The sequence below is a fragment of the Crocuta crocuta genome, unplaced genomic scaffold (assembly GCF_008692635.1).
Source record: "Crocuta crocuta isolate KB4526 unplaced genomic scaffold, BGI_CrCroc_1.0 scaffold13, whole genome shotgun sequence".
In the NCBI taxonomy this organism is placed as follows: domain Eukaryota; kingdom Metazoa; phylum Chordata; class Mammalia; order Carnivora; family Hyaenidae; genus Crocuta; species Crocuta crocuta.
The window spans coordinates 5,154,531-5,175,002 of record NW_027530007.1 but is presented as its reverse complement, the minus strand read 5'-3'; the positions used below and the strand labels follow the sequence as shown (position 1 = coordinate 5,175,002).

Below are 20,472 nucleotides of genomic sequence, written 5' to 3'. Positions count from 1 at the left end.
GGCAGACCCCCGCCCCCCCCACGGCCTCTCGGCTGTCCCTGCCCGTGCTTTACGCTCAGCGGAAATGACCCCGTTTGCAGGCAGGCCCGAGGACTATTCCTGGAGGACACAGCCCAGGGCCATCCCGCTCACTGCTGTGTCCCCAGCACCTGGCACCGGGCCAGGCACACAGCAAAGTGCCATGACTAGGTGTCAAATCCGGAGGTGAGCCAGTGTCTGGGAGGCAGAGCGGACGGAGGCCCCTACCCCATCTGCCCTCCTTCCCCCCCAGTCAGCCAGGTGCTCAGCACCTGGCCAGAAGCCCATCCCCCCTCCCACCTGCCCTACCCAGGGGAGCCTGACCCCGCTCCCCTCCCCCGGACCAAGAGGCCAAAAGCACTGCCCGCCAAGACCACTAAGGATGCAGCCAGCACGGTGGGGCCCGGGTGCCCCCTACGAGGGCCGTGGGCTGGGTCTGCTCAAGCCCATCTATCACCTTCAGGTCAGAGAAAGGCCCCAAGGCCACGGGTGCCCACTGTGGCAGCGGGACATCCCCCAGCCACGTGTCCAGGCACCACAGCCCTTCCCACCCCGCAACCACAACCAGGGCCCCCCAGGCAGCGCCGCCCCCAGCCATCCCACAGGTTCTTACAGCTTGGCCTTCGCCCTAAGACAGGCTGCGTCAGCTCCCTTCCTAAACACTTTTAGGGACGCGCCTCGCCGAAGCACGAGCATGGCCTCCGTGAGCCCCTTCTGGAGCTGTGGCCAGATGGGACCAGAGGGGGGCCCCGGCCCGGATGCTGCGTCCTTTGGACTTGGCCCCATTCCTCAATGCAGGCATCGCAGCCTCCCTAAGCAACGCCGGCTTCTCTCTGCCTTGGTCTCAAGCCTGGGTGAGCTGGGCACACTGGCCATGCCAGGCAACGAGGGGGGCACCCCCTCACTCCCATGGTCTTTTCAAATCCCTTAAAATCACAGTAAATTAGAGTCAAAGGAGATGCTGGAAATGACCTACTTCAGGCCCCAACTTCTACCTGTGAGGAAAGCAGGCACACGGAAGGCCGGAGGCCTGCCCTGTGGTAGGAACCCCTCCCTAAGGAGAAAGAAAAAAAAATGAAGAAGAGAGGAGAGAAGACTTCAAGGTCACCTAGATATGGGTCCAGGTGCCTACATCCCCCATGTTCTTGTAAACTGAGACAACTTAATCAGACTGCACGTTTACGTGTGTTACCAGATATGGAAGACAAAGAAATAGAAAATGTATAAAAAAACTATGCCATGTGATGTGGGCCGCTCAGTTCTTTTGGGTACGAACCCGACTGAGCGGTGCTGGCACGAATAAAGTTGCTTCCTGGAAAGAAAAGCCTCGGTGTCACGACTCTGTGCGAGAATCCTGCAACAGCCCCAGGCCCACACCACGTAGACGTGGAGGACTGGGCGCCTGACACCTTCAAGATGGCGTCCCGGGAGGAGGCCGGGCCGAGGGCCGAGGGAGACGCACCTGCCTACACACTGCAGACCTACCACCAAAACACCACCCAGGTGACACGGTGACGACTCACATGCAGACAAGAATGGGGAGTGACAGCTAAGGGGCACAGTGTTTATTTCGGGGGTGAAGAGAATGTCCTGGCGTTCAACGGCAGGGATGGTTGCAGAACCTTGTGACTATGCCAGAAAACACTGAACTGTGCATACTCGAGAGTAAAGGAACTTAGGGACACGAGTTGTGTCACAATAAAGCTGTTACAGAAAACACCTGGATGCAGAAAGCTGTGGGGAAACAGGCCCAACCCTCTGCTTCCAGAACTCTCTGCGTCAGTCTGGCCCAGGAAGAGTGCTCCCAGAATGTAGCCCAACGAAAACCACACAGAGCTGGACACGATGGGCTGCGGCCGCAGTGTTTCTGATACTCAACAAAGTCGAGGCAGCTCAGGGGGGTCCTAAGCACGGGCGAGGTTGCATCTGGTGTGCACTTCTCTGGAGTTAAGTGGCAACTCTTCTCTTCAGCTTTCAAAGGCATCTGGAAGCTGACAAGGGTCGAGAGACGGTCAGGCCTCTTCCCTCTGCGTCCCCCACCCCCGCCCCAGGAGCAAGGGGGACTGGGCCTGAGCCGCGGCGACCAGAGCCCAGGAGAAGCAGGAAGTGAGAGAGGCAGGACTCCAAACTCAAAGGTCAACTGGGCCTAACTGATCGGAGGGCTCTCAGAAGAGAGAATTCGAGGAAAAGCCCTAGTGGCCTTTCTTAGAATCAGGCCACACTCCTCTCACAGAAGCTCATGCCCCCGGGGCCAGAGGAGGCTGGAAGGAAGTAGGCTCCCATCCAGAGTACAGGAACTCTCTAAGCTTAATGGTGAGAAAACAAATGACCCAGTTTTTTCCAAAAGCAAAAGGTGTTTACTGACACTTCTCCACACAAGATATGTGGGCATAAAACACGCACAGGAAAAGATGGTCCACGCCACTAGACGTGAGGAAAATATGAATTAAAACCACACTGAGATCCTGCTACACACCTCGGGATGGGTGGAATTGGAAAGACTGAGCAGAGCAAGTGTCGGGGAGGAGGTGGGGACGTGGGGACGTGGGGACGTGGGGACGTGGGGCGGCTGGAAATCCCGGGCGCCGCTGTCGGAAATCTGCAATAGCGCAGCCACTTTGGAAAAGAGGTCAGAAGCTTCTTCCACGGTTAAGCCTCCACAGCGCCTGGGTTAATAGGTTAAGCAACTGACTCTTGGTGTCTGCTCAGGTCATGATCTCACAGCTTCGCTGAGTTCGAGCCCCACAGCGGGCTCTGCGTGGACAGTGTGGATCCTGCTTGGGACTCTCCCCCTCTCTCTGCCCCTCCCATTCTCTCTCTCTCAAAATAAGTAAATACACTTAAAAAACAAACAAATAGCTAAGCCTCTACCTGACATGCCACCCAGGCGGCCCTCCTAGTTCTTGCCCTCAGGTACCAAGAAAGCACGTGTCCCCAAGGAGACTTGGTGACGAATGTCTGTAGGCTGTCCCTTGCCCCAGCCCCTTGCTGGCGACGCCGGGAATGCCCGTCCACAGAGGCATGGACAGACAAACTGCGATGACGGTGGGATACACCCGGCGATGAAAAGAAACGGGCTACCCCCACACGCAACAGTGTGGATGAGTCTCAAAATGGCTGCGCTGAAGGCCTGAGGCTGGTCAGAATTAAAAAGCACACCCTGTATGGTTCCATTGCTATAAAGTTCTAGAAACCGCAAACTGATCTGATGACAACGGAGATAAGCGGCCGCCTGGGCTGGGGCAGCAAGAGGGAACTTCGAAGGTGACAGATAGGGCCGTTTCCTTGACTATGGTGACAGTTTCCCAGGTGCACACAGATGCCCAAATTTATCCAAGTGTGTGCTGTTACGGTAATTACACTTTAGCAGTTTATTTATTTATTCAGTTAGTTAGTTTAGTTTTTGAGAGAGAGAGAGAGATCAGTGGAGGGGCAGACAGAATCCTAAGCAAGCTTCATGCTGTCGGCACAGAGCCCGACATGGGGCTTGAACTCACGAACCATGAGATCATGACCTGAGCTGAAATCCAGAGTCACACACTTAACCGACTGAGCTACCCCGGGGCTCCACACTTAAACAATTTAAATAAATGAACCTCTCTCCCACCTCACCCCTGCTGTGGCTCGTGTTGGAGGCAAAGAGCTTGGGTTTCTACCTGAGTCACTGACCCTGGGAGAGTTTACTGACTTCACTCAGCCCATTTCTCTGAGAGGTGGCAGCAACTGCCGCAAAGTCCCCTGGGAGCTGACCAGTCCCTGTGCGGAAAGCAGGGTGCCCCCCGCATCTCTGGAGCCAGCCTTGTGCCAACCACCCCCAGAAGAGGTGGGAAGGCGGCCTCGGCCCTGATCACAGCCCTCTTTCACGCCCAGGGGACGAAGCTCCCAGCGGGCAGGTGAGCAGGTCCTAAGCGAGGGCACGGGCCAGTCGCCAGTGTGGCCACCGCGAGTCTCTCTGCAAGGGCTCTCAGACGCCCCTGAGTGTTAAGGAGGTTGTGCCCTGAAGACGATCAATGAAGACCGTCTTGGAGGAGAGCTGGACTTGACGGAGAAGGGACTGAGATGACAGCCGGATGACCCTCTCAGCCTCCAGAACCGCAGCCCCGCCCCATACACCGGGCATCAAACAGCCCATCCCACCGGGCACAGCCCACGGCCCACGCCGGCAGGTGCCCCCCCACCCCCGAGAGGCAGGGCAGAAATGCCCAGGGGAGCGGGCCCAGGAGACACGGGCTGGGTTCTAGTCCTGGCTCTGCCACCCTGGCCACATGCCCCCAAGTCAGCCACCACGCCTCCAGGGGCTGTCCTTCACCTGTAACATGGAGGGCATGTGGAGCTGCGAGCCCCTCGAAGCTGTGACGCTGTACGCTGTCTCCTAGGCCCTCCTGTCCTAGAAGAAGGCCTGGCAGACAAGCATCTGCCACCGGGCAGCTGAAGGCACCAACCAGGACATGGTTCGGAGAATAAGAGGCAGGGGTGCCTGGTGGCTCCATCGGTTAAGCGACCGACTTTGGCTCAGGTCATGATCTCGTGGTTCATGGGTTCGAGCCCCATGTCAGGCTCTACAGTGACAGCTTGGAGCCTACTTCTGATCCTTGGTCTCCCTCTCTCTCTGCCCCTCCCCTGCTTGCTCCCCTCTCAGAAACAAAATAATAATAATAATAATAATAATTTTTTAAAACTTAAAAAAAAGGATGAAAAGGCAAGCCATAGAAAGGGAGAAAATATTTACAAAGCATCTATCTGATGAAGGACTTGTATCCAAAATATACGAAGAACTCTGAAAACTTCAATCTACAGTAACAAACAACCCAATATGAAAATGGGCAAAAGACCTGAACGGACACCTCAGGAAATAAGACACACAGATGGCAAATAAACACTGAGGAGATGTGTGGCCACCAGGGGACTGCAAATTGGAAGCCCTGCAGTGACCCCACCAGATACCGGGAGGGGTGACAGCAGGAGCCCTCTCACGGCTGGTGGGGATGCAACACGGTGCGGACACTTTGGAAGACAGTTTGGCGATTTCTTACAAAACTAACTGTATCCTTTAATTTTAATTAACTGTACTCTACTCTCTACTGCGTTAATGATGTAAAGAAGTTAGTAGGAATATGGAAGCAATTAAAGGAAAATCAAGTAAAAAAAACTATTGTTGGGTATGGCTGAATTAAGAATCTCAGTGGGGCGCCTGGGGGGCTCAGGCAGTTGAGTGTCCCACTCTTGATCTCGGCTCGGGTCAGATCTCACGGTTTGGGAGTTCGAGGCCCGCATCGGGCTCCACACTGACAGTGCAGAGCCTGCTTGGGATTCTTTCTCTCGCCTTCTCTCTCCCCTCCCCCACTTGCAAGCATTCTCTCTCTCAAAATAAACTTTAAAAAAAAATAAAAATGTTAAAAGAGGATCAATAAGCACGACCAAGCGGGATTTAATCCAGAGAATCAAGGAGGATTCACTATCCCACAAACCAATCAAATGATACACTACATGAACAAAAAAATGAAGGAAGTAAAATCAACCAAATCATACAAACACTTTATGATTTTACTTATATGTAGAATTTCAAAAATAAAACAAACGAAAAAACCTCCAATAAAATAACAGACTCATAAATACAGAAAACAGAACAGTAGTTGCCAGAGGGGAGGGATGGGGGGGAACGGAAGAAAAAGGTGAAAGGGATTAAGAGGTATAAACTTCCAGTCATAAAACCAAATAAGTCACAGGGATGGAAAGTTCAGTGCGGGGAATATAGTGAAGAATGTTGTAATAACTCTGGATGGTAAGAGACGGTCACTACATTTATGGTGAACTTTTGGTCACATATTTACATGTCAAATCATGACACTGTAAACCTGAAACTAATATAATATTGCATGACAACTATACTCAATTAAAAAGAATACTGGCGATATGTTTCAGATACCATGGCTTAATGAGGCAGCTTCAGGCTGGTATGTGTGTTATCAGCTCGGAGATCCTGGCTTTCATAAGGCACATGACACAGTGGGGTCAGCTGGTCATCAACGGGGGCAGAGGATCAATCACACAGGACTTAGTTTCCCGAGGCACCGAAGGGCACCGGAAAGCAGTTTCGCCGTGAAAGCTCCGGATTCCAAACACAAGCTACATCTGAGTGAACACAGCACTAGCACAGCAAAACCACACGAAGAAAGTGTGGCATTTTCTGAAAGCAATGGCCACCCACGCTTGCTCACCCCGGGTCTGGGAGAAGGCCCTAAAGTCCTCGCCCCAAAAGATTTGTCTGATGGGGCTACCAGGCAACAGTTTCCACCTGCAAGTGCCCAAAAGGTAATGAAATATTTAGCTGGCTCAGAAAGAGACGGCAATTGGAAGCCTGGGGCCTTTGAATAGCTGGAGAGAGGGGAAGGATCCATCTCCAGCACGCCCCCTACAGACGGGACAGGGGGTGAGGGATCGGAAAGGAACCCCCAAGCATGTTCCGGCCCCACGCCCTGAATGGCAGCAAAGCACTCACACGAGGTGCCCTTCTAAGACCCATTGGACAAATCTTATGGGGGTGAGGACTTCAGGGTCTTCTCCCAGAGCCAGGGAGCAACGCCCTGGCCTTTGCGGCATCGGGACACTCACAGTCCCTAAGGCTCAGAGACGCTAGACTTTTAATCCTACCCATTCCTAAACCAAAGAAAACAGGCCGTTTCTGGGGCAGCGGGTGGGCTGGAGCGGTCTCCATCATCCGCCCCCCCCCCCTTAATATTTATAGCAGCACTCGTACCTGGTCAGGGCAGGCGATGAGGTACAGAGAACTCAGTGTTGAGAGACCTGGGTTCCAGGGTCCACTGAGTCACTCCCGCCCTCAGTTTACCTATCTGTAAAACAAGGGTGATTTCCGTGCCTGCCCCCCTCACCCCCTGGGGCTGAGAGCTAAGCAAGTGAGCGTGAAGGGTGCAGGGTGCAGATGGGAGCCAGGGCGAGGTCTCAGAATGCAGGTGCTGCCTCTGAACTCAGGGCTGCTTCCCGTCAGCTGACAGGAGGCTCTGCTCCACATCAAGATGGTGAGAAAGTACATTTTATTACAAAAGCAGTTCTTTCTCCCGATACTTCAATCTCCCAATCCGAGTGTTATCTCCCCCCAGTGGATTAAAATTCTGATTTGCTGGGGCACCCGAGTGGCTCAGTCGGTGAAGCGTCCGACTTTGACTCAGGTCAAGATCTTGCGGTTCATGAGTTCGAGTCCCGTGTGGGGCTCTGTGCTGACCGCTCAGAGCCTGGAGCCTGCTTCGGATTCTGTGTCTTCCTCTCCCTCTGTCCCTCCCCCACTCACACTCTCTCTCTCAAAAATAAATAAACATTAAAAAAATTCTAATTTGCCTGGGCACCTGGGTGGCTCAGTCGGTTAAGCATCTGACTTTGGCTCAGGTCATGGTCTCTCAGTTCATGAGTTCAAGCTCCGCATTGCATCAAGCTGTCTGCTCTCAGCACAGAGCCCACTTTGGATCCTCTGTCTCCCTCTATGCCCCTTGCCAGCTTGTTTTCTCTCTCTCTCTTCGTCTCTCTCCCTTCCTCCCTCTCATAATAAACAAACTTTAAAAAAGGGTAAAGGTCCTAAAATTCTGATTCGCCTGTCGTGTCTGATGCCCTTTAAACACGCTTTCTTATTTTTTAATGTTTATTTTTGATAGAAAGAGACATGAGCAGGGAAGGGGCAGAGAGAGAGGAGACAGAGGATCAGAGGCAGGCATCAGCAGCGAGCCCGATGTGGGGCTCGAACTCACAAACTTTGAGATCATGACCTGAGCCAGAGTTGGACACTCAACCGACTGAGGCACCCAGGTGGCCCTTAAACACCCTTGAGATGGCCAGTCATGCCTGCTGGACCTGGCCCGCAGCAAGCCCAAGCCTAAGGGAGGAAATTCAGGGCACCATGGGGTTCCAGCTGTCTGGCACGGCCCAGNACATGAGGCTGCCACCTGCCTGGGACAGGCTGATTACAACACAGCTGCTGTGGGAAGGGAGGGTGGGGAAGTGGGAGGGGTGGAGAGGCCGGAAGGGGGCAGGGTTGGTGTTCAGGGAGGGGACAGGGAGGAGACAGGGAGGGGACAGGGAGGGGACGGGGAGCTCAGCCCCGCGCTCAGACCCCACACAGCCTCAGACCCCACACAGCCGTGAGGTGGCACAGCCTAGTGGTGAAACGAAACCACGTGTGTGACGAACACACCATGTTCTACTTTGGACGCAGCTTTGACTGTTGGTGGACTTGTGCTTCTGTTCTCTGGGTCAGGGAGGACCCAGGGGTGCAGGCCAGGTTTGTGGCTTCAGTCCTGCACTCACCAGCCACCCTGGGACCCAACAAGTACCTCGGAAGAAGGGGTGTGTCCACCTGAAAAGAATAAAGCTGGACCCTTACCTCGCACTGTCTGTGAGGAAGACACAATATGGGTAAAGCCCTGAACAAAAGGGCTGAGAGACTGCAGGAGTCTTGAAAGAAAACATACAGGTAAAGCTCTGTGACCTTGAGTCTGGCCATGGCTTCTTAGGTGCGACAATATAAGTACAAGCAACCAAAAAATAAAAAGCAGAAACTGGACTACATCAAAATGTTAAAACTTTTGTGCTTCAAGGGGCACCTGGGTGGCTCAGTTGGTTGAGCATCTGACTCTCGACTTCGGCTCAGGTCGTGATCTCATGGTTCATGAGTTCGAGCTCCTGTGCTCGTGGCGTGGAGCCTGCTTGAGATTCTCTCCCTCTCTCTCTGCCCCTCCCTCGGTCATACACAAGCACACATGCTCTCTCTCTCTCTCTAAATAAACATGAAAAAAATAAATAAAAAGTTTGTGCTTTAAGACAGAACATCAAAAGTGAAAAGACAACCCACTGAATGGGAGAAAATCTTTGCAAGCCATGTATCTGAGAAGGAGGTCTCACAACCCAGTAACAGAATGAGAAATACGCTGAATGAAAAACAGGTGAAGAGGGGCGCCTGGGTGGCTTAGTCGGTTAAGCATCCGACTTTCGCTTAGGTCATGATCTCGCGGTTCGTGGGTTCGAGCCCCGCGTCGGGCTCTGTGCTGACAGCCAGCTCAGAGCCTGGAGCCTGTTTCAGAGTCTGTATCTCCCTCTCTCTTTGACCCTCCCCTGCTCACACTGTCTCTCTCTCTCCTAGAAATAAATAAAAATATTAAAAAAAAGAAAAACAGGTGAAGAGGGGCACCTGGGTGGCTCAGTCGGTTAAGTGTCTGACTTCAGCCCACGTCATGATCTCACAGTTCTTGGGTTCGAGCCCCGCGTCGGGCTCTGTGCTGACAGCTCAGAGCCTGGAGCCTGCTTCGGATTCTGTGTCTCCCTCTCCCTCTGCCCCTTTCCCGCTCACTCTGTCTCTGTCTCTCAAAAAAAAAAAAAAAAGACATTAAAAAAAAACAGGTAAAGAAATGAAACAGCCAAGATGTATAAGTGGCTGATAAGCACTCAGCGTCACTACTCATCAGAGAAATTCAAATCAAAGCCATGCTGCAATCCAAATGTGGGCCACACCCGCACTGCTGGGGGACGGGGGAAACAGCCACGTTGGAAAACACCCCGGAAGTTAAACAGAGTAAGCACACGACCCACCCATTCTACTCCCAGAGGAGCCGTCTTTACTCACACCACCTCTGACGCCCAAGGTGAGGATCCTTCTCCTCTGCGCCCCCAGCTGGGTGTCCAACAGCTCAGTGCAGTTCTGACGCTAACAGCCCAGAGGTGGCGCAGATCCCATCTAACGTTCAAGGCTCCAGTCTGTCCCCACTTCCACGTCCGTCTCAAGTCCCAAGCCACCTGAACTTCTGACAAACTGGCTCTATACTTTGGGGTTCCCGCAAAAACCTCCTCTGGCTGATCATTTGCTGGAGCAGCGCACAAGACTCTGGCAAACCTCACTTCATTCACATTTGCCAGTTTGTTGTAAAGGACGCGGCTCAGGAACAGGCAAGAGCAAGAGGCACAGAGCACAAGGTATGGGGTGGGAGTCGGGCTCCCTGCCCTTCCACTTCCATGCGTTCAGCAACCCGGAAGCTCTCCCAATTCCACTGTTCGGGATTTTTATGGAGGTCATGATGGAGGCACTGGTGATGGACTCAACCTCCACCCCCCACCCTCTACCCCTCGCCACCCACCATCCACCATCCCCAGGTAGGAGGTGGGGCTGAAAAGTTCCACCTCTCTAAGCCAGCCTGGGCCAGCCTGGCCACCAGCCCCCTCCCGGAGCTAGCTAAAGGGCTCCCGGGCACCAGGCATCTCATCGGCACACCAAAAACACACTCTCACTGGGGGGAGTTTAAGTGTTTTAGGAACTCAGTGCCAGGACCCAGGGACAAAGCCCAACTATCTTTGTCTTATTAAGCCACACTAGGTATACGTTCAAGAGTTATACACACGTATGTCCACACAAAAGCTTGGACAGGAGCATTCAGAGTAACGTTATGCATAATAGATAAAAGGTGGAAACATAGCAAGGTCCCTCGGGTGACTACTGGACACGCAAAACGTGGCATGTCCCTGCCCAGATACGCGCATCATGCGAAGTGAGAGAGGCCAGACACAAAATACCATACTGCCTGATTCCACTCCGCCGCTCCAGCAACAGCCCAGCCAATGAGAGACTGTCACAGTTCAGCCAATGAGAAGCCGCTACACTCCCAACTCCCAGTTCGCTCCGAAGGACAGCCCTCCCACTCCCTCCTTCCCTCCATAAAGGTTACTTTGTTCTCCAGATTTTGTAATTCTCTGCTACTCCCAAATAAACCCATCTTTGCTGGTTTTGCTCAACCCTTCGGTGGATGAGTCACATGGAACACGGATTACGTTTCAATCAATAAAGCTGTATGCAGTAGAGGGTAATATACTCCCTGAACAAAGTTTCTGTAAAGTTTGAAATACACACGGGAAGGCCACGGTCACGGCACAGCACTGCGCTGCGGAAGGTCAGCCCTCAGGCGAGGACAGCTCTCCTGCCGCGCACGAGCCTTCTGGTCCAAAAATCACAGCTTGACCCCTGCTCCAGGAGGACAGCGGATGCCCCACGTCCCCAGACTCCTTGGCAGCAGGTGCCCAGGGAGGGATAAGCCAGCGCAGCTGCTGGCATGTGCAGGGCTTTGATCTCCACACCTGCCTCCTTCCTCCAAGGTGCCAGCTGCCCAGAGCCCAGCGATCCTGAAAGCCTGCCTCCTCCAACAAAGCCTGGTGGGCTTCAGCTGGGCCCTGGCAGAGACGCAGGCTACGTTTCCACCTGGATGAACACATTAGTGGGCATGCTCAATCAAGCAGCTCACTGAACACTCAGCGCTCCAGTGCCGCCTCCAAACCACTAGCAATAAATCCTGAGTCATGTGGGCCTAAGGCTCCAGGGTGGCTGCCCAGTCTGCCTGACATGCTGGACACCAGAGTAGAGGAAGGCATTGTTGTGGGCACAGAAATGCCCCTGTCATCCTACCTTGCAGTGACACAGGGTCGAGATGGCAGATTAGACCTGGTTTCAACAGCCTGGATGGAAGCCCAGCATTTCTCCCCAGGACCCTGGGAGCTCCTGGACCCCAGATGTTCCCAGGTGGCTGCCTGCCTGCTGAGCTCGCGGAGGCAGAGGCGGACGCAGGCGATGCAGACTAGCAGCTTCATCTCGCAGTAAGCGAGCCAGACAGTTTACCCAGTTCTCAGTACAAGGTCACTCCCGTCTGTGGAGGGCCTGACCCACCCAGAGCCCTCTGGACTGGACAGGAATGCAGATCTCCTTCTCTCCCCCTTGTAGCCTCCTCCTGGGACTGTCTCTCCTCCAGTGAGTCCACAAACTGGCAGTTCTGCTTCCGGAAGCATCTCAGGATGCCTCTCCGCAACCCCAGTGACGCAAGGAATTCATGACTCGGCCTGAAGTCATAGAGCTTGGCTCCCTCCTAAGCAAAGGAGACGAAGGCAACAGCAGGCCGCCAGCCTGTCTGTGGGACAGCAGAGTGACAATTCACAAAGGAGAAAGGCACTGGGTGGAGTCAGGAGGTCAGAAGGGGAGGCTCTGCCACTTGCAGCAGCTACACGCAGCCTGGTCAATTACAAATTTCCAGAGAAGAATCGCCCAGGAAGGAGTGGTGCCTCCACAGAAAACCACGTACCCTGCATCTTCTACAGGAACTTGACCATCCCCGCAACTCAGCCAATGGGAAACCCTCATCACCCTGAGCCCTGGCTCTTCTCCAGTGGACTTGCCTTCAGAACCACTCATCCCAACTTCCTCTTCCTCCTCCATAACATTCCTTTCCTTGCTGGACTTGCTAAGGATTTGCCACACCTTGCCTGTCCCAACTTCAGCTCTCTGCTCCTCCCAAATAAACCCATTTTTGCTGAAAAAATAACTGACTTTTCTTATTTTTAACATCACCATTCTTTTGGGGATCAGAAGTGGGGTCCAGAGGCGGCCACCGACAACTCCGAGGCTGGGGACACACGGGTGCCAGTGTCCTGGAAGCCACCCGGGCTCACGGCTTTCATGCGGATCCTGGCATGTGAGGGCAAGTTTCTCCTGAATTCCAGTCTCCGCTCTCTGTGTGTGAGCTCTCCTGGCTTTTTTCAGGATCTATTTTAAGGCTTTGACCTTTCGGAGAGTACTCACTTGGACTTTGGTCGGACTTCTGTTTGGAACCGGGCTGTTCCTGTTGGAACTGCTGTGTAGGACTTTTTTCTTCCTGCTCTAGACACAAACTACTAAGAACGGGACTCCAGGGGCGCCTGGGGCCTCAGCTGTTTAGGCCTCTAACTTCAGCTCAGGTCACGATCTCGCAGTTTGTGAGTTTGAGCCCCATGTCGGGCTCTGTGCTGACAGCTCAGAGCCTGGAGCCTGCTTCGGATTCTGTGTCTCCCTCTCTCTCTGCCCCTCCCCTGCTCATGCTTTGTCTCTGTCTCTCTCAAAAATAAATAAAATTTTTAAAAATTAAAAAAAAAGAAAAGAAATGCGATTCCATGCATCAAAACTGGGGACACCATCCCCACTTCTGGGACCACCCTTGGTTTTATGTTTAAAAACTCTGGTCCCTCCTCATGCACACTTCTAATTAAACGGACCAACTTAATCAAAAGTAATTTAGACCGTCAGTGGCCATTATGGGGAACTTCAGCTCCACAAACTTAATGCTTCTCAAAACTAAACCAGACAGCCAGGCTATAAAATTGTCACAATTGAATGGGATGCCTATCTGGATTGGAATTCCGAAGGTTCCAAACATTATCAGGAATCTAGAACGGCCTCTGCAAAACACACTTTCGAATGGAAGCAAACAAACAGTTAAAGACAAAAAGGCTTCAGAGTGCCTGGCTGGCTCAGTGGAGCCTGCAACTCTTGATCTCTGGGTTGGGAGTTCTAGCCCCACAAGGGGTGCAGTTTCCTTCAATAAATAAAAAAGTAAAATATTTAAAAAGCAAAAAACAAAAAGGCTTCTGAGGCCTCTTTTCCCCCTCCCTGTCTTCTTCGTCTCAGAGCACGTGGCAGACACCTCGCACTCAGGTCTGACTGCCCCCCTTCCCTTCTGCACCACCTTCACCTCTACAGACTCAGTTATCTCATTCCAATTCCCTTGCCCATCTTCCCTTTTCCTCTGACTCTCTTCCTGCTTCTTCCTATCCTGAGCCTATTAAAACATGCCTTTTTGGGCACCTGGGTGGCTCAGTCAGTTAAGCATCAAACTCCTGATTTCAGCTCAGGTCATGATCTCACGGTTCGTGGGTTCAAACCCCAAGTCAGGCTGCGCTGACGGCATGGAGCCTGCTTGGGACCCTCTCTCTCTCTCTCTCTCTCTCTCTGCCCCTCCCCCTCCAAAATAAACAAATAAACATTTAAAGATATATTTAAAAATAAGAATAAATAAAATAAAATGTGCCTCTTTAAAGTTAAGTCTTCTGAGGGTCCAAATAAACCCTGCATTGCTGACATTCCCTAGGCTAAGGCTGAATTTTGAGCCAGAGTTAAGAGTTTCCTAAAGTGACTGAGGACCCCCATGGGTTTGCTGAAGAATTTAACATAGGTTTTCAAACTTACCAACCTAGTTTCTCAGATTTATACCAATTAGTCCGCATGGCTCATAGGTGAGGGCCAGGCCTGACACTGGATGAAACTAGTCCAAGGGGAATACCCTGAAAGGGATGCAGGGAAGCAGACCCCTCACTTTGGCAGGACGAGCGCACTTCCTGGAAATCTCCGTGGAGCAAGTGCAGTAACCCTTCCTGAACCTGTGGACTGGAACAGGCTTGCACACAAAAGCCTGTGCACCTGCCCCTATGACAATCAACTCCAAATTGGCTTTAAAGAAAATTCTGGTCTTCCTTGATATGTTGAATCCACCCAGAGAGCATTTAATTACCTTTACGAATGGGCTGAACTGGGGGGCGCCCGGGTGGCTTAGTCGGTTAAGCGTCCAACTTTCACTTAGGTCATGATCTCACGGTTCGTGGGTTCGAGCCCCGCGTCGGGCTCTGTGCTGACTGCCAGCTCAGAGCCTGCAGCCTGTTTCAGTCTGTGTCTCCCTCTCTCTCTGACCCTCCCCTGCTCACGCTGTCTCTCTCTCTCTCCTAGAAATAAATAAAAAATAAAAAAAAATAAAAAAATAAAAAAACGAATGGGCTGAACTTTTTTTTTTTTTTAGTTAAAAGGACCAGGATGGAATGGGAAATGATGTCCACTCCCAAGTGAGTTAATCTGGCAAAGGCGCTCACTTGCACCCGTGATGCATCACCTAATAAACCGCTAAAATTCTCCACTTTCAATTCCAGCAAATGGAGTCCCGAAACAATACCAAAACTTCCTTGTTTTTGCTATTAGACCAAAGCACCGGGTCACTGGGATGAAACTGCTATCACCCTGCGTGCTGTGGGCACCTGCATCCACCAGCCAGCCTTTCCAATGTCCTCCTAACTCCCAACGTCGCGGCTTCAAGGAGCCACCGGGGCTCTTGACACAAGGCACCGGCTGACATGAGTGGCTCCCTCTGGCCCTCTACAGGAGGCTTGTCCAGGCCCTCCGAGCACTGAACAACGTGGCTATCCCGCGGCACCTGTCACTCTCACCCCTGCACACTAGGGGCATCCGTTCCCAGAGAAAGCAAGTTTCTCACCGTACTTGATCTACGCAGTCACCTCCCGTATTCAGGTCAGTAAGGACAGCCACTCTCTTTTCACTTTCACTGGGGACTGTGAGTACACTGGACAGAAATGCCCCCGGGCTCCACAGAGGCTCCTTATTTCACAAACCTCAACAGCTGATTCGGATGATAGAAGGCTTTCTGTGGGCTCCACTCATTATAAGACATAGCTGATTTGGTTCTCCGTGCCTTTCTCGAACCTCTTCACAAGAAGACAGCATCTAACTGTTAAAATTTTTGGCCTTAACGGGACATAAAATCCCCCGAAGAAAAACTGCCGTTTCCTCAGATCTGGTTTGATTCTAGGAAACCTGATCTCAGAACGAGAACTACATTTGGATCCAGGGAGGCTTCCTGAGCTTCCCCAAACCTAAAACTAAGCACCAATTACAAAGTTTTCTGGAATTGGCTGGCTAGTCAAAATTGGACTCAACATTTCCCTTATGGCTCAATCTCTACATGCTTTAGTTTAAAAAAGTGAAAGATCAGAGGCTCCCAGCTGGCTGAGTCGGTAAAGCATGCGACTCTTGATCTTGGGGTCATGAGTCCAAGCCCCACATTGGGCATAGAGCTTACTATACATATAAAAGTGAAAAGTAAAAAATGAAAGATCAGGGAGACATAGTTTTGGGGACTTTAAAGAGAAGCCTGATAAGGCCCCTGACCTCAGGTATCCTAATTATTATTTTTTTAAATAAAGTTTATTTACTCTGAGAGAGAGAGAAAGAGAGCGTGAGTGTTAGAGGGACAGAAAGATTCCCAGGCAGCCTCCGCACTGTTGGTGTGGAGCCCAACGCGGAGGCTGACACAGGGCTGTAACTCACGAACCTTGAGATCATGACCTGAACCAATATCAAGGGTCGGACGCTTAACCCACTGTGCCACCCAGGAGCCCCAGATATCCTAATTATTAACTTCCCTTTTTCCTCTCTGTAAGTGAGAGGGTAGGGAATGCCTTAGAGCACTCATCCACAAAAACACAGGGACCATCTATGACCCACAACCAGACCCTGTGGCATGGGAATGTCCCCTCAGACCCTTCTGTCACTAACCACAGTGTTGGGTAAGGCCACTGAAGAAATAATCACGGCACCCACTTTAACCATCCTTGTATTAGGGTGAAACCACAAACATTTATACCAAAAGTCAGCACGTGTTTGGGGTAGCTCATGACTTTGGAATGTTGGCTAACAGTGAGGCTCCCTTACCTCGACTGGGAACAGAATCAAAAATGGCTCCCATCTCCAAAATCTATCAGACGCCGCACCTTTCCTGGCAGCTCTGGTTATGATTAAGGCTCCTGGCCGTTCCAGGCGCGACTGACTCCCTGGAGACCAAAGGGAACCACCTTGTTGATATTTCTGCCAAAATGATGCTCTTGAGGAAACCGATAGCTGATTCTCTGTCATGGTCCAAAGGGTTGCTGTTCCAAGTAATAATTTGGAAAATCTGACAGGAGATACCCAACGACTGGCCCCAGAGAGGGAAAAGCAAGATTGGAAATCTATTCATCGGTGCCTCAATAAAAAGAGAGAACTCTGGTTTGGACCAAATGAACAATGTGGCCCTACCAGAAATTCTAAAATTTCTTCTACTTACCTCTATACATGCAGTGAATCATTGGTCTATTGACAAAATGATAGATCATGAACCAGTACTGGTGGAGGAATATTAAAATGAGGCTGCAAAACTGGTCTGTTCACACAGGTGGGTTTTATACATCTCTCCTTGCTTCACGGACAGAATATGTTTCAGTCACGATTTGTTTATTTTCTCACTGGCCTGAACCTTTCTCTTACAGACCGGCTACTGCTTCTTCCGTGGTTAAAATTCTGTTCGGAAAGAATATCCCTACCTGGGTAACTCCTCTCAAGCTTCACAGTGATGGGGAAACCCATTTTTCTGGCCAGGTGCCTCGACGAATCCGTGCTGCTTGGGTAGGTTTAGGACACTTTCATTGTGCAGCCTACCCTCAGTCCTTAGGGTCAGCCGAACACAGTAACGGCACCATGAAGATTCAACTGGCAAAATCCGTACAGACCTTCCAAACACCTTGGCTGAAAGCATCGCCATTGGTGCTTCTAAATCCCAGATCTACCCCCTTGGGAACTTGCAGACTCTCACCCTTTAAGGTAGTCACAGGACATGTAATGCACTTGGCCCCTGCCTCCTCTGACCCACAGTTGACAAAAAGAGATACATTACAGTATTTTAAAGGTCTAATTGCTTCTATTAAAAATAACCACGCTTTGGTACGGGGCGCCCGGCTGGCTCAGTCGGTGGAACGTCTGACTCTTGATCTTGTCATTGTGAGTTCAAGCCCCATGTTGGCTGCAGAGATCGCTTAAAAAATAAAGTCTTTAGGGGCACCTGGGTGGCTCAGTTAATCATCTGACTCTTGTTGGTTTCAGCCCAAGTCATGAACTCTTCGGTTTGGGAGTATGAGCCCCGCGACTAGCTCTGTGCTGACAGCGTGGAGCCTGCTTGAGCTTCTCTCTCTCTCTCTCTCAAAATAAATAAATAAATAAACAAACATTTTTAAAACAATTTTTTAAATAAAAATCTTTAAAAAACATAAAAACAGGGGCACCTGGGTGGCTCTGCCGGTTGAGCATCCGACATCAGCTCAGGTCATGATCTCAAGGTTCATGAGTTCAAGCCCCACGTCAGCTCACTGCTTTCAAGCGAGGAGCCCGCGTCAGATCCTCGGTCCCTTTCTCTCTGTCCCTCCCCGGCTTATACTCACTCGAAAATAAATTAAAACATTTAAAAATTAATTAATTAAAAATAAGAACAAATAATAAATAAATAACACAAAAATAAAAAAATAACCATGCTTTGGTAGAGCAATCTTTTTCAATATCCATTCCCAGGAGATGAAGACCTTTGGCACCACACCTCGCAACCTGGAGATTTCGTCTGTTGGAAGAGACGCCTCCACAAAGCCTCTTCCAGCTGCCTGGAAAAGCCCTTCTGACGTACTGCTAACCTGCTCCTGTGCGGCCAAACGCCAAGAAATAGACCCCTAGGGGTCACGTGACTCCTCTCCAGACAGCGCCACCCGGACTGGCCCTGCAGGCCACCTGAAAGCAAAGACTTCCTGGAGCTGAAGCAGCCGACATCCGCCTGACAGCTGTCCTGAGATGTCCCGACCAGGCCTGGGTTCCTTTCCCTCACCACTGGCTTCTACTCTCCCTTTCGCGGAAAGAAAATGCTCTTGTCCACATTCCCCCCAAGCCCTTGCCAAAAGGGGTCACCCGCCTCTTCTGTGGATTATGGCCCTTTTCAGACACAGCCTCATCACGATCTCCAGACAAATAGTTTTTCACTTGCTTTTTCNGACAGCGTGAGCAGGGGAGGGTCAGAGAGAGAGGGAGTCACAGACCGAAACAGGCTCCAGGCTCTGAGCTGGCAGTCAGCACAGAGCCCGACGCGGGGCTCGAACCCACGAACCGCGAGATCATGACCCAAGCGAAAGTCGGACGCTTAACCGACTAAGCCACCCAGGCGCCCCTCACTTGCTTTTTCTAAAGGAGCAAAAGGTTCAGGAGTCACAAAAGTCTTTCACCCGGGCGATTATTTGACTCCGTGTTCTTCTCCAAATTCATGGTCTCTGAATTTGCGATCTTACGGGCTGTCTTATTGGATAACATTTGTTTCTCCAAGCAGTTCTTTTGAGAGAATGATACTGTTTTCATACATCTTTGAAGTTTTGCTATTTTTGCAAAAAGTTCACTAGCTATTGTGTCCTGTCTCCTCCCCGGTGTCCTGGCTAATTCCCCCCGCCCACCCCAACACTCCCGCTCCAGAGGCACTGACAACTGTGCCCTCAGGGCCACTCAGCGGGGACTCCCAGGAGGCATCAGGACTGTGGCTTCGCCTCCGTAGGGAGAATTTTCCTCCCCTAGGTCAGAGTAAGTACCAATAAATACTTTCAGTTGGCTACTTTCAGACCTACAGTCCTGGTTTAGAACCATCATACAATTTGGAATTGTTAGGTTACTTCTGTTTTGTATAAATATTTTAAATTTTGTGTTTTGCTGCCTGTCAGACTTTTGTAAAAATGATGTGCCCAATCAGGACCTCCACTGCTTATGAGCTTGATGAATATGTACTGTACGTATTTTTTAAAATTTTTGAATGTTTGACTTATTTTTGAGAGAGAGAGAGAGAGAGAGAGAGACATACTGCAAGGAGGGGAGGGGCAGCGAGAGGGGGGGACAGAGGATCCAAAGGGGGCTCTGTGCTGGGGCGCCTGGGTGGCTCAGTCGGTTGGGTGCCTGACTTCAGCTCAGGTCATGATCCAGCAGTTCGTGGGTTCGAGCCCCACGTCGGGCTCTGTGCTGACAGCTCAGAGCCTGGAGCCTGTTTCGGATTCTGTGTCTCTCTCTCTCTCTGCCCCTCCCCTGCTCACGCTGTCTCTCTCTCTCTCTCTCTCAAAAATAAATAAAACATTAAGAAAATAAATAAATATAAAGATTTCTTTAGAAATAAATACATAAATAAAGCATCAAAAAAAAAAAAGCCCCACACAAAACAACAGAACTACAAAACAATTATCCCACCTAAAACCCAACACTAATCCCATGGGATCATTAATACCAAGGGAGTGTTCAAGTTTCTTTGACGGTGTCCTGGAAGTTTTGAAATCTGCGTTTGTGAACTGTATTCGCAATTTGTAATTGGTGGCAGGCGCAGCCAGGGGCTCACAAGCCCCCCCTGCTAAGTGTATGACTGCATCCCTGTGAGAGCCTAGGAAAGGCAGAAACTAGAGTGAGAGAAAGCAGCCCTGTTCATAGGGCTCGGGGCTGGGTAGGGGCTGACTGAGAACGAGCAGGAGGGAATATCTGGGGGTGACAGAAATGTTCTAGGTCATGGCCGTAATGGTCATTATGCGGGTGCACACGTTTGCTAAAACCCAGTGAACTGTATACTTAAGACAGGCGCATTTTATTATATGTTCATTATACTCCATCAGATCAGTTTTTGAAAAGCGCCTGGGCGACTCAGTTGGTTAAGCGTCTGACTCTTGATTTCGGCTCAGGTCATGATCTCACACAGTTCATAAGTTCGAGTCCCATGTCCGGCTCTGTGCTGACAGTGTGGAGCCTGCTTGGATTCTCTCTCTTGGGGATTCTCTCTCCCTCTCTCTGACCCTAGCCCTCCATACCCGTGCCGGCTATCTCTGTTAAAATTTAAAAAACAAATTAAAAAAAAATNAACTACAATGATTTCACCTTTAAAAAAAAAACCCTAGAAATTCCTTCATATATTTTAAGTTTCAAAGGACTATTTAAGTTCTCCCAAGTATCTCTTAAATGTT

At 51.0% G+C, this 20,472-nt stretch overlaps 1 protein-coding gene across 2 annotated transcripts in view; it reads right to left on the bottom strand.

Moving 5' to 3' along the window:
* The window catches only part of ACOT7 (acyl-CoA thioesterase 7), an 86,138-nt gene extending 74,162 nt beyond the window's left edge, over positions 1-11,976 (bottom strand). The window contains exon 1 of one of the 2 annotated variants that reach the window (XM_077763879.1): positions 11,468-11,976. In XM_077763879.1, coding sequence (XP_077620005.1) covers positions 11,468-11,649 — 182 coding nt within the window. In that variant the 5' untranslated portion in view covers positions 11,650-11,976. The remainder of the gene's footprint in view (positions 1-11,467) is intronic. The other variant, XM_077763878.1, reaches the window with a different exon arrangement.
* Positions 11,977-20,472: the final 8,496 nt, after the last annotated feature.